This window comes from Trachinotus anak, unplaced genomic scaffold (genome assembly GCF_046630095.1).
Source record: "Trachinotus anak isolate AG129_WGS33_773 ecotype Australia unplaced genomic scaffold, CSIRO_AGI_Tana_v1 ptg000025l, whole genome shotgun sequence".
In the NCBI taxonomy this organism is placed as follows: Eukaryota; Metazoa; Chordata; class Actinopteri; order Carangiformes; family Carangidae; genus Trachinotus; species Trachinotus anak.
The window spans coordinates 12,344,349-12,358,310 of record NW_027273876.1 but is presented as its reverse complement, the minus strand read 5'-3'; the positions used below and the strand labels follow the sequence as shown (position 1 = coordinate 12,358,310).

The 13,962-nt window shown below is 44.2% G+C and overlaps 2 protein-coding genes across 3 annotated transcripts in view; both read left to right on the top strand.

The window, feature by feature from the left end:
- capn15 (calpain 15) overlaps positions 1-3,589 on the top strand; it is a 38,101-nt gene extending 34,512 nt beyond the window's left edge. The window contains exon 12 of one of the 2 annotated variants that reach the window (XM_071462432.1): positions 222-3,589. In XM_071462432.1, coding sequence (XP_071318533.1) covers positions 222-399 — 178 coding nt within the window. In that variant the 3' untranslated portion in view covers positions 400-3,589. The remainder of the gene's footprint in view (positions 1-221) is intronic. The other variant, XM_071462431.1, reaches the window with a different exon arrangement.
- Positions 3,590-4,293: 704 nt separating this feature from the next.
- Positions 4,294-13,145, top strand: LOC139608877 (putative protein MSS51 homolog, mitochondrial). The gene is made up of 7 exons (XM_071462996.1): positions 4,294-4,451; positions 6,346-6,521; positions 6,703-6,852; positions 8,394-8,518; positions 8,839-9,402; positions 11,896-11,989; positions 12,463-13,145. Exons 2-7 carry the CDS (start codon positions 6,364-6,366, stop codon positions 12,668-12,670), a joined length of 1,299 nt encoding a protein of 432 aa, XP_071319097.1. The 5' UTR covers positions 4,294-4,451; positions 6,346-6,363; the 3' UTR covers positions 12,671-13,145.
- Positions 13,146-13,962: the final 817 nt, after the last annotated feature.

Here is a 13,962-nt window from a genome sequence, read left to right as displayed (position 1 = left end):
GTTTGGTTTTTATAAAATTCAGGTTCAGCCCAGCCTTCTCACCCCAATAATTTTCATACACTCCCTTACTTCACTGCATAATACACAATTCACAGCTGAAGAGTGTCATATTTGTATTCAGTAAGCTCAACATGTCCTTGACTGAAACTCTAAAGGCCTGAAAGTGGATGTGTCTCTCAGCAGCTCAGTGTTTTCTCTGTGCTCTCTGTCTCCCCTTGCAGGCAGGTGCTGGTTGTGCTCTCACAGCTGGAGGGAAACGCCGGTTTCTCCATCACACACCGCCTGGCTCACCGCAAGGCAGCCCAGGCCTCTCTGGGAGACTGGACCCCCACTAAAGCCACCCACAGCCCACAGCTCACCCCCGACATCGATGGCCTGCACCGGCCCAGGCCGCTATGACCACCGCCTTACTTTATCCTGTACATACACAGACTCCAATCCAATGAACTGTCAGACCACTGGAAAGCCAGGGCAGTGTGGTCAAGTGGTGTGTGCAGCCCTAAAACACAGAGAAAGATGTGTATTTGTGTGTCTTTTTTTTTTTTTTTTTTTGGATGAACACACACCTGAATGTAAAGCATGAACGGGCAGCGTTTATGTGCTCTCCTCCTAATGCCCCATAAATGCTGAAGTTTTCATCCGGCCCTCACGCGCTCTGCCCCTTGCCAAGTGGATGTGCCATGTCAGGATGAAATGAGGGAAGCAGGCCACGTGGAGTGACCAAGACGTACCCACAAGACGATGACTCACCTGGGCATCTACCAGGATCCACTTCAGACTACTTTAAATTCTGGAGGGTTTCTTTTGTACAAGCGCTGTATGTGGAACAGATGTCAGCCCTCGGTTTCATATGCTTGGAGATGACCCTGCTTTCCATGAGCTTCACAAAAGCCAGGGTGGAGTGCTGTAACTACTGAGCCATTTGCCGGCCCACAACCTATGAGCCAATCACCTGCAACGATCAGACCCCCCCCCCCCCCCCCCCCCCCCCCCCCGAACACCGCCACCACCCTACCCTTCATGTCGTGCACAAAGACCGCTAAAAAGTGGGATGCTTCATGGGAGGTTTATCTCCGCCAGCCCCTCAACACGGTACTCAATGAGCCAAACCCAGCTTCCAGTTTTACTCATCCTCATACATGTTTTTATATGTGAGACAACACACTCATCAGTATCAGTCCAACTCGTTTTATACATGAATTTTGTTGCCGTCTTGTCCACATTTGTGTTTTTGCAGTCGTAGAAAAAGCCATCATTCATACAGTACTGTGTGTTTCCAGATCCCATCATCACAGCAGTGCTGTCTAGCGCTCTCTTGCTCAGGACCAAACTCATGATTTGTGTAGTAAGCTGGAGTCAAGCGAATCCTCAAGCTGATTCAGTGAGAGGCGTACGGTAGCTGGAATAGCATCTTTGTTTATATCGCTGTTTGTTACCACTTACTGGCCACGCTGCGGTGTAGGAAGTGTTGACGTGATTGTGAGGTTTTATCTTGCGAAGGACTGACGCATCATAAAATTCTCAACCTAGCGCTTTGATAGACATGCTTACTGTTTTTAGCTTTTTCCCCAACAAAGAAACAACCACATCTGTTTTTTTTGTTTTTTTTCCTCTCTCTTACTTTCCTCTAATTCATTTTCACTCAGCCTCACTTCTGGGTCGAAACGCTGGAGGCGAGTCGTCACGTGATCAGCTTCAGGCACACTGCCTTTTCACATCCACTTCAGGCGTCAGTTTACATCTGAACACACACACACACACACACACGACATCGTAGAGAGAGAATTAACGCTGCGTCTTGCGCCTTTGGATTGTGACTGATCCTTTTTGGTACAGATGGTCAATGAGTATTTGTCTGTTTCCCACACTTCAGCAGTTTGCCAGTATGTCGATTTACACTGTAGTGTACTTAGGGAGCACTAGAGGAGCTACTGGCTGTTTGAACAGTCAGTTTGCCATAGGGGAGTTCTTAAGAGGAGCTGCCGAGTTTACTCTGGGAGGTCAGGGACCACTTTTGTTTGCTTGGGTGCAGCACGAGCATCTGGGCCATCCTCCCACAAGAATAGGCCGACAGCACATAGCGGCAGCACAGAGTCCTCGTGTAATAACAAATTACCGTTTTGTCAGACTGTGTGCACACATAACGAGAGAGAGAAGGGACCCCTGAGACGTGTTGTGACACAGAAAAGAGTTTAGTTCTCTCTGCGTTGTTTTTAAGGAAGTTTTGCCCACAGCTGTCTGATGCAGGTCCTCTTTTAGGGCCTCACCCGCTCCTTTTTTCCCCCCAATTTCTGTCAAAGCCATTTCTCTTCTTTCACTAAGGATTGCTCGATCCTCACCATGGCAACATACTGTAGATGTTTTATCAGAGAGGGGGGAGACTAATGCGGTACTATAGTAACAAGTTGATGTCTTACTATTATGAAGTGAAATGGAACAAAAACTTGAACGCTGATAAGCAAAATCCCTGGAGGACTCTGAGTCTGATTATTGTTCCTCCGTGAGATGATTCAGCTCAGCGACCTTGAGTCAAACAAGTGCATCACCTCATGAGCAACGCCCCCTTTTTGCCGGTATTGTCAGCAGCGACGGTCGACGGCAGCACTGTGACCCAGTGCTTGCAGTCTTAGCTTCCGGGCTTCGTGACACCTTCAGGACACTTTGTAAGAAAACTACTACAGCGGAGTAACGTTTCTTTAAAGAAACCTTAGGCTGAAGTTAGTGTAAATATGTTTTCCCAAAGAAACGTGATGTGTAATGACCACTTTCAGACATCTGTCCTATGAGTGTGAGTGTGTGTGTGTGTGTGCGCGCATCTTCACAGCCAAAGCAGCTGTGAATATAGTGTCTAATTTATTTGTGTAAGTGATTTGCAGGCCTGTTGTCTAATGAATACTGTTGATTACTGAGCTGATGAATGGCAGATAAAGGAATGTGATAATTTAAAGCTCTAGTTTGAGCCCAGAGGGATTAGCTTGACAAGAAATGAACCTGCACTGAAACACCTGCAAAGACAAGGCACCTCAGAATTCAGTGTCACTGCTGGATCACTTTACATTTACATGAGATTACATGATTTTTGTTTTATACTTTTTTTTTGTCATAATTGTCATTTTTGGCTCATGCTTGTGTCCTATGAGCCCACCCCTCTGTCTGTTCAGTTGTAGTGGGGACTCTTCTGTGCTTCAGGGGCGCCCCCTGCTGCTGAAGAGGCTGCAACCAGGGAAAACCTGGTCTCTGACAGAGCAGCCGACACAACGCCTTTTCTCTCTTCTCCTTTGTCTGGTTTCCTCCTTGTAAATTGTACAGACTGCAAACATAGGTCACTCAAAAGATTTAAAAAAAAAATGAAGAAAAAAAAAAAACCAACTGACCCTTTTAAACTTGTAAAAAAAAAAAAAAGAATTAAAGTATGATAGAAACAAAAAAAAAGAAACCTAATGCTGAAAAAATGGATCTCTGATGAATGTGAGATATATTTTATTGATCTTTTCTGGGAGCGGGATATGAGTATATGTGTACAAACATATGTATGTTTAATTTTCAATCTCAGGTTCCGATGGACCAAATAAATTTTTTTAAATTAAAAGGCAGCGTTTGTCGTTATTACAAACATAACATTTACCGCATTCAAATGATCAGCTGTTGTACACTAACAAAGAGGCTGCCTCAGTGTGTGACTCACAGAAATGACCTGACAGGCACGCAGTACTTTCAAATCTGAAATTAGTTTAGATTGTTTTTCTGTTAAGACTCTTGCACTTGATGAATAATAAGAGGAAGTCAAAGCTTTCAAGCTGCAGATATTTAAGCAGAAAAACACACAGTGATGAAAGGATAAAGTATTTACATATCAAAGACGATTTTCGTTCACACGTACACTTGTTTGCCGCACCTCTGTTGATTCCTGAAATTTGCTTTCCGATGTTTGTTATCACTTCATTTCCTGGTTTGTGATGTGCATCTTCTCATCCCAGCAAAGTGTGTTTTTGAGGATTATATCACTCTGGGGTATTTTATCCTTCTGTTTGTGTGTATGTCCTCACTCCCTGTTTGAGTTTCCACCTTTTCTCCCAAACCTCCCCCCAACCTTTTCCCTTCACGACACCCCACCCATCTTTTTCTAAAAATGTCCTTCTGTCCCGGTTTCCACTCCTCTCCTCTTCAGCCCCCACCTTCCACCAAGGCTAACCATCTCCCCAACCCATCCAGCTCCCTCTCCCTGGTCACCCCCTCCCTAACCTCAGATGCCAGGAGCACTCCATAGTCCTCAACCCACCCTTCTCCTACTTTGGCTGTGTGGGGGTAAGTTTTCAAGACCCCAGCAGAGACGCTTCATGAGGTGTTCACATCCAGCATAAGGACCTGTCAATCACTTTCTCCTGTCCTGCACCGAGAACCGAGACAACTGAGAATCATCTAGAAGCTACTCTGCTCGTCTGGAACCAAAGGTACGGCTGCTAAAATACCTCTGATAATGTGGCTGTGGCCAGATAGTGAGTGGAGGTGTCTTTGCAAGCTAAAAAAAAAACAAACTGTCATGGTCAGATATGTGAGGAGAGAAAAGCAAAAAACCTGCCCTCCCATGGGAAATCTGTTCATGCCTCCCTGGTGCTCTGTAGATATGAAGGAACTAATTAGATATAGACCTTTCAATTTTGTCTGCAGACACGATAAGACCAAATCATCCCCCAGCAACACTTAGTATGAAATTGAAAAGATACAAAGTTTCTCAAAGCAGAGGAAAAGTTGTTTTCATGTCAAACTGGAATGAGGGGTGCCGAGAGTACAAAAGAAAGCATTTATTGTGCTGTTCCCAAGCTAAGAATAGTGTTTTATTGCTGCGAGCTGGGTGCAGTTAATTGCACTTTGGTGTGTTTTCAAAGGCCAGGTTAAGCACTGCTGCACTTTAGAAACAGGTTAATCACAATGAACAGAGAAAAAGAATGGCAGGCACTTGATTTAAACCAAACAAAACAGATTAAATGTTGCATCCTTGCCACCACACACGAGTCTAAACAAGCTTAGACTTGGACGTTAGTTCCCAGTAAAATCTAAAGAAAGACTGAAGGAGACATGTGAGCTGCAGAGATGAGTGTGCCACCACCAGATGATCACATTTCTCTCCCCTCTTTATTTTCCCTCATGTCGAACCAAGTAAATAAATCATGTGATATGCAAGTAGGGCTGCATGGCTTGTGGGGACGGAGGATTTTCATCCAGGGCAGTGTGACGCAACAGGAGGAACATGCCTCACGCAGCCTCTGCTCGTCTGAGATTTGGGCGATCCCTCTTGTTGTGAGGGGTTCTGTCATCAGGGCGTCAGGCTGGAGTGTACGTGGATGTAAGAGGATGTATTTTAAAGCACAAAGGCAAGCCTGGTGCACTCCACACCATCGCACCTATGTTGAGAAATGATACCTATGTCTACCTTGAGATTAGGACAATGTGTAAAAGGGAGGAATCTATGCTGTCTCAGTTTATGTATAGCCCATTTCACTGTTGCTTGGTAAAATCTCAAATCCTCGAAAAAGTGTTGCTTGAAAATCCTCACTTGTGTAACGTTATCATCGGTACTGAAATAGCTTTTGTGGGTCCTGGCGGCAGTCATGCATTATCAAGAGAAGCATTTCAAACCCTGTCTGGATTCATACTACAAATACCTCCTGCTAAAGTCCATATTTCCAGCTCTGCTTTTTGTCATTTGTCAGTCTGACTTTGGGGTGGGTTGGGGGGGTCCCTGTCTCACTCTCTGTCTCCGTCCCTCACAACCCACTGACTCTGCTTTGTATCTGTCAGTGGTCTGTCTGGTTGAACTGGTGGGGGGGTGTTGTTTCAGGTATCGGGTCCAGTTCCATGACAGACACCAAAACACTGCATGATATTTTATAGTACTGTGTGACAGGATTAGCAACTCTGAAAAGTAATCACCACAACAATTACTGTTGCCATGATCACAAGGTAAACCGTAAAAACATGGCACGTCTCATAAAGCAATCTGCTGTATGAGGAATATGCACTTGCACATGTTTGACTGGCCAATGCGACACCCAGCCAGGGGACACTGAGTTGCAGGCCTAGGTTCAAATTTTGTTGTCTCTCTAAAGCTCTGATTGCATCACAGCATCACTAATGTGTGTGTTCAGAGATGTGCTGCGTTGCACCTGTAAACAAAACCGACAATGATGTCACAGTGTCCTGGAGTACGACTCTGCGTCACATCATCAGGGTGACAAGTTCAACCACAGGAGTCAGCGAAAACAAGATTTTTTGAGACAGGCCAGTGATATATGTTCAAAATGAAATTAAATACACTGTTTTTTTCATGCATATCTCTTCTCCTAGTGGAAAAAAAGCTACAACATGGCATCACAGATCCCAGCGCTCCCTCAGTCCTACACTCCAGGGACTGATAGCGTCTTTTCTGACCAGTCTGGCTTTTACTCTCTGGACGCCAACGTGCCCGGGCTCTCTAAGGTGATTCTCAACAAGCTCAACATGAAGGACTACGGAGAGTACAGGTAAAAACTGATGTTAACAGCCATTGCTAAAACTGATGTTATACTCTTGATTCACTTTCATAACAGCCAGACATTGATTTGTTTATATGACATATATGTTATAAACGATTACTTTTTCACGTAGTCGCACTTCATGACTTCATTTTGTCCCACGCTTTCACACTGCTCACTAACTGACAAGGGCTGCTGTTGAGGGAAAGCCTAAAGGAATCTCATTCCGCAACTACAAGGAGATGTTCCAGAAGATAGAGGAGACCTTTAAGTTCTGCACCGGCTGCAACAAACTGCCAGACCACCTCACCGGGGGACAGACCCTGAAGCGCTGTGTGAAGTGAGTGCAAAGCCACAACCGAAGAGTGATACCTTGAGATCACTGATGTGCTCGCTTTAGTAGGTGGTCTGTGGTGCTTGATTTATAATATTCTAGCATTAACACTGATTAACATGAATCATTGTTGACAATCAGAATATTTCGGGCCACTGAAAGCTACGCCGTTCTCTGTTCAGCTCTATCATCACTCGATGAGGACATTGTTTTGACATTGCTGCCCAATAGCTTTCATGTGTGAAGCATTACCTGTTGCCATTGTATTAGCGGTAGAATGATAGGCCACCAAGGTGTGGACAGCTCCACAGAGGTGGACAATGGCCAGTGGCAAATATAGCTAAGTCCCTTGACTGTGATTCATTCCTCTGCACCTTATTAAGAGCAGCTTAATGTAGTTTATAGTGTCACAACACCATGGAGAGTATTTCAAGGAGTGTGTTGAGAGTCAGGAGTGGGATATAATGCTCCATATTCATAGGGGTCCCATGGTTTTTGCACCTCATTTTTGTTACGGCTCTCTGCTCTCCTGTTGCTCTGTTTATCTCTCTCACTCTGATTCACACTCACACACACCGTCATGCATGTGCATTCCCCGCGAATTCTCAGCTGCTACTGCCTCTCTCAGAAACGTTCCCAGTAGCAGTGGAGAAAAAACAGAATCGCTGACGAGTAAAACCAGCCCAACCTTTGACATCTGAGAATTACCACCAATAGTCCAACAGTGTCTGCTAGTGACTTTCCATTACATTCTCAATTCGTATTCTGATTAATTTGACCCTATTTATTACTCTTGAGCCTGAAGAATGTCTGAAAAATATTGTTCAGCAGCCTCAGTTTCTCACCTTGTTTTGATTCCTTTGTCCACTTGTAAGTCTCATTTGGAGGACTAGTGCGTCCTAGCGGGTGCACTGTGACAGAACACATTGGCTGATAAATGATTTTATGTAAATGTGGCTGCCTCTGAGGCTGCAAATGATTGCAAAGTAAAGTAATATAGTCTCCCAAAGTGCCAACTGGCACTGGCTGTCAGTCCTCTAATCCAACACATTACCTCACCACCTAAACTGTACATACGGTACATACAAAGAGGTCATATAATCAGTAATAAATTCCAGCTTCTGCCAGTCATGGATGTTTTTGCCAGCTGCCATCTAAAACAGGACAGAATTTGTCTTCAGTGTTGTGAGTTTACTGCTGTATAAGGTCAAACAGAACGATGGCCTATAGATGAATGTAGGGTGGTATTTACATCCTGGCACAAACTACAGATTCTAATTATAAAGACGCATCTTGATATATGCAACCTTAGATATAGCAGCACTTTGAGCTGATGCTAAAATGAAGATGCCAACCTGCTCGCATTACATTGCTAGCATGTTGCAAGTTCAATGTTTACCATGTTCACACTCTTATGTTTTAATGTGTTGATAACACATGGCAAGCTCTTGCAATCTCCAATTTAAAGTACTCCTGTTTAACTTCCTGGCCTTTCACAGTTTCTCTCCATCTCTTGTGTTGCTTTTCCCCTTATCGTGCTCTCACAGGTGCTTGAATGTGTACTACTGCACCAAAGACTGTCAGAAAAAGGACTGGCCTCTGCATAAAAAGGTCTGCAAGATGCTGCGTCTTGTGGCCATTGACAGACTGGTGGAGTGGCTGATGTTCACCGGTGAGAAATGAAAAGGCGGTGCCATTTAAATTAAAATGCCTGAACAGCTGTTTGATTTCACAAAACAGAGAAATCACACTAATGAGATGGTATAATTTTAAAGCTGAGTTGCAGAGATTGAATGCCTGAGAGACAAAAAGTGACAGAAAGTAGTGGTGCAATAGTGGTGCAATTCTGAAATTTTAATTAAAGTTCCTCAGCCTTTGAATGTCTCTGATTGCTTTTCAAACACAATCTAAACTTGGCCGGCAGAATCAACACTTATCTGTGTCCTCACTTTTGTGTCAAATAAAACCATCAGTGTTCTGCCACCCACACAGGAGACCTTCCATTACCCACTGAGAAGTGGTCCAAGTCAGTCGCTGAGGTAAAGAACTGGGACGACTGGCTCCCCATGCAGGGAGACCTCACACCACGTCTGGACGCCATTTTGTCCGGTGCCAACATGGCAAACCTTTGGAAAAACGCCAGCAGAACGCGGCCAGATGATGCTGACCTGCGACAGTCTTTGTGGCGGCTTCAGAGCGAGTTCCTCTCTCGAGTTCTCACAGTTGGGATGGCTATTCAACGCTTTGGCCTGGATCCCAACTCTAAACCCCTCACTATTCACCTAGCAGGGGTATCCCACAATGAGACCATGGGAGCCAGACTGACTGACTATGATGAGCTGAACCACATGTTCCCTGGACACCAGGGCATAGAGATAGTCATGGTGGGACCAGAGGTGGTGGACAGCTCCATCATGAGGCCTCCTCTCAGGACATTTGGTCCCAAGCAGAGAGTCTACATCAGCGCCTACAAGGGACTGTACCATCAGTTCTGGGAGGATCTGGTGGAGAAAGAGGAAGCAGCCAGGCCAGACCTGGTGGTCGGGTTTCATCCTGGTATGTACCCACTTCATTGTGCCATCCTGATGTGAGATGTGATTGTACAAACTCAAAAATCTTGAGTTAGGTCTGGTTGAAAGCTTTCTTTCACCTCGGATTGCTTTGAAATCACCCAGCAATGAACAGAACAATCACTGCAGCTATAAATAGAAACAACTTAGATTAAGTGGTCAGAAACAGCGACTTCTCTCCCTTTGTGCTTGTCTGACAATAACCTCTTTCAGAGAACAGAGCAAGTAGAGGACGTATAACTCACTGGATCTGGCCTATTCATTAGTGCCAGGCTTTTATTGGGGATTTGGGTAATTAATGGGAGCAGCTGGGAAAGAGTTTGGCTTCTGGTTGCTGGACTCAGCATAATGTCGGTAAGCTGCCCTTTTGGAAGGGGAGTCTGAGTCCACCCCCTCAGATTGACTCAGGCACATTGCATGCCATGGCCATGTGCAAAATCACTGATTTAAAAAAACCCCTCCATCCCTGTCCTGTTTTCAGTCGGAGGACAAACAATATTCAAACCTTTTTTCTGAATTATGGATATAGTTGATAGTTACAGTAACTTATACAGAAATAAGAATAAGAAAAAAGAAGAAAAAAATAGCACGTTGAACTGTGTCCATCCGATTGTCCACCCTCACAGACAACCACCTCATTAAAATGGCACTATAACCCTACACCTCCTAAGCTCTTGCGCTGAATCACATCTCTGACCCTTTAACCTGCAAAGCAGCAGTAAAGCCCCAACCCAACTGCACCCATAACCCCTGGCTCACTTGTCACTGCAATCACTGCAGGCTCCACTGGAGCTAAATATACATGAGTCAGTCATCCTGTGAGCAAACTGACTGAGTGTTTGGCTGCATTTCATACTGCAAAGCTGGCAGAGCACTGCATTATAACACTGTTTAAGTGATAGGGGAGCAGGCAGCGTGACAAAAGGAATAAAGAGGAAGGTGTGTGTATGACACTGTGTGACAGTCAGACAGAGAATGAGAGAGGGGAAGACTACAAGGAGGCAGTGAAAAACTGATAAGCTGAGGAAACAGGGAGGTTTGACCTTAGAGAATAGGAGAGGGTGGATGATGTCAGCTGTCAGCTCTCACAAATCAGACGGATGGGAGCGAAGTGTTGTCATCCACGCAGAGATAGACCAACGCAAACAGGCGCTTCAAAAACACAGACACAACATCCAGATAGCTTTCTCTCATCCGTGAAATAAATTGGATTTTCAAAGTTATAAATGTAGCTTTTCAGACCAGAAAACAAACAAAGTCCACCATCAGTCAGCGACTTTATCTACCATACGGCCCAGTCGCACTGGTGGTAAACGATTATTGCAGTCATTAACAGTCTGACTGGAACATCTCTTTGTCATCTTATCTCCTGAAGGTCTTAACGCCTAAATGCCTCCCTACTGTTAAATGTTTTACCGTGATGAGGAGTGTAACCTCAGGGGTGTTTGTATCATGGCGTGCATTATTCAAATCAAAATCCTCTCTTTCTGCAGTTTGAGTTCCCTGGGAAGATGCAGCAGGCAGTGAATAACATGATACCATCTGTGTGCCAGTATCACGGGCCTTACAATTCTCTAGTCTCTGTGGCATCATCTGAGCCCCTCCAGCAAACACATAACCAGTATAGACACCAGTATGCATGTTACACAGCAGCTGAAGCTTTAACAAATTCATAGCTTTCTTGTCTTTTTTCTGAAGGCTGATTGAATTTTAATCTGTGATTACATCTTCCTCTTGGGCTGACATATAATATGAGACTTTATTGATGAGCGTGGGGAAACTCTCTGTTTGCTGTTCTCCTGGTTTTGTCTCGCACACAAGGACACTTAAGCTGGATGGATTTACAGTATTTGCTGCCATGGTGGCTTGAACCTCAGTTGTCTGGTTGAAGGGCGAGCCATTCAACAAACTACCCTGCTGCTCTGAAAAAAAAAAAACATACTGCTGACATAAACCAGAGTCAGGGGAAAGTGACATCTGTCAGTTAATATGCTGCAGGATTATCCACCCAGCTCAAATACAGCCAGACTGCTGCACCGGATTGTCTGTGTGTGTGTGGGTGTCGTATATTTTCAGTTGGTGTGGTGTGAGTTTGAGCAATTCAATTAAACGAGGTAGACGGGGCTAACCTGTTTGGGGCCAGATTAACTTTGTCATATTGACTGTTAATTAGGCAGAATGCACAACACCGTCAGTGACACGTCCTGAGGGAAATATATTGAGAGAAAGACTCGTGCAGCCGGAGACTAATGAAGTGTAATCCGTTCGATCTTCACCTGACTGGGCAATAGAGACCCGACTCTCTCTCTGTCAGTCTGTGTTTGATGGATGTGGCGAGAAACAGACAGCTCAGTGTTTTTTAGTGTCTGTCAGAAAACGGTGATGTCACACACACGCACCAATCAGGACTGAACAAGATTTGCATCAAAATTTGATGACAGTTGGTGTGTGTCTGTGTTTTTTTTTTTTTTAAACCCAGGGTTCCACGCTAACCAGGGTCTGGTGGAGGGTTGGCTGCCCACCCTTCTGCTGCTCAGAGACTACAACATCCCTTCCTTCTTCACCATGTTCAGGTTAGTCACATAATAAAAAAAACCTGTTTCACATTTTAAAACAGAGATAGTGAGATTTTTTTGCCCTTTGAGCAGCAGTGAATATCTGAGTCACAAGTGATTAATATAGAAAATATTTACATGCTGCACCACCACCTCTTGTTGTTCACACACATATCATGTTTGGTTTCCTTAACCCTCTTCTAAAACGCAGTCCTCAGTCTTATCATTGCCCACAACCCAGATCACACTGGTTTCCCGTTTGTTTCTCTTGCTGCGGGCGCTCTCAGCAAACTCCCCCCTGCAGATTGGAGTGATTGAGTTATTGATGTTGTTCTCTTTTTCTTCTGTTGACGCCGTTCCTCTTTGTTGTCTTGTAGATGGATGTTGAATTAAGTGAACAGGTGTTTAGTCTCTCACCGGCCTCTCATGAGGACCAAAAAGCTAAACTTACTTAATGAATCGATTCCTGCACCGTCTCTTTGCCCCAACAGTGAGATGGAGCTCAAGTACTCACTGCAGATTCTGCTGGAGTTGGAGATGCACATCAGGGACAGTGGATCTAATCCCTTCGCCTCACAGAAACCAGAGCAGGTCCAGGCCTCCCCCAACAAAACCCCCGTCTACTGCAACTCTCACTACATCTGTTTCCAGGGCCTGCTGCCACGAGAAGACTTTGAGGAGACAAGTCCAGGCAATTAAGTGGAGCCTGTTCGGGGTCTCACAGGTCCCCCTCTTAAAGAACCTCTCAGAGATGGACATTGCTGAACTGTGCTGCTACTTGGCAGAAGTGAGCGATGAAGCTTCTATTCTCATTTGGGTCAGAGAGCATTTTTCATAGTGAAAAATGCACCTTCACTGCTGTAAGAGTGTCCTTTGAGTTTTCATCTTGATAAATGAGTTAGATTACAGAAATCATTCAAAGCTCATACAATGGCACCCGAGGGCACCGGCAGGGGCCAAAGGTTTCTACATCAGTGGATACAAAGGTCACGGGTGTAAACACATAATGAGACCAGTCTTCATCTGATGGTTGTCTGTAATTTAACAGCGGCTAGAACCTATTCCTAAACCTCACAATGGCTGCATGAAATCAGATCACACACATACTAATGTAACATGATCTCAAATTACACTTAAATAAATCATGTGTCCCACAGAGCCTGCATTTAATTCATCCATTGTTTAGTTTTTTTTTTTCTTCATTTTTGTGGTTCTGTTTCTCGTTCTTAGATGCTGCTGAATGGTGAGTCTTGTTGGAGAACGTCACCCTAACCTGCCTTCATTCATGGCTCTGCTCAACAGTCACCTTATCACCAGTGGAATTGTCTTCTTGAATATAATAGTTCTTAATTTGCTAAGTGGAGACTCTCAATAGTCAGTTATACCTTCCTCCTGTCTCTTGACAATGAAAAGGCCACAAAGCCAAGCAGCATTTGTTTACAGATTTACTCAGGATGGATTATATATTACATGATGATATTATAAAACACTGCATGAGCTACAGGATTAGATATTACCTTGAGTTACGTAATCATCTGATGTGACACAGTCTTAACAAAACTGAACCTGATTCCAGGCCTATTATGTGGGATAGCATTGTATTTCAAGGCATGGACAAAATCTCTGTAGCAGCTGTAAAATATCACTTCCATAAAGACTAAAAACCTACTCTTAGATCTACTTTATGCAAGCGGTAGTTTGCATTCCTTCTTTCCGCATTAATACAGTCATTGATTCCAGCTTCCAATCAAAAAGAGAAATAGCTTAATTTTCCAATAACTTATTAGCAGTCAAGTGATGATGCAAATTAAAACAGATAGGGAATATGTTATTATTATGCTTGTTGGATTAATGTGTGAAAATAATTAATAATGCTCAATCATGACACTGATACTACTGTGCAGAACACAACTTTTACGCCTCTGCATGTGTTTCTTGTTTTGATTCATAAGAAGAGATTTGTGGTGAAACAATGAGACACTGACCTCTAG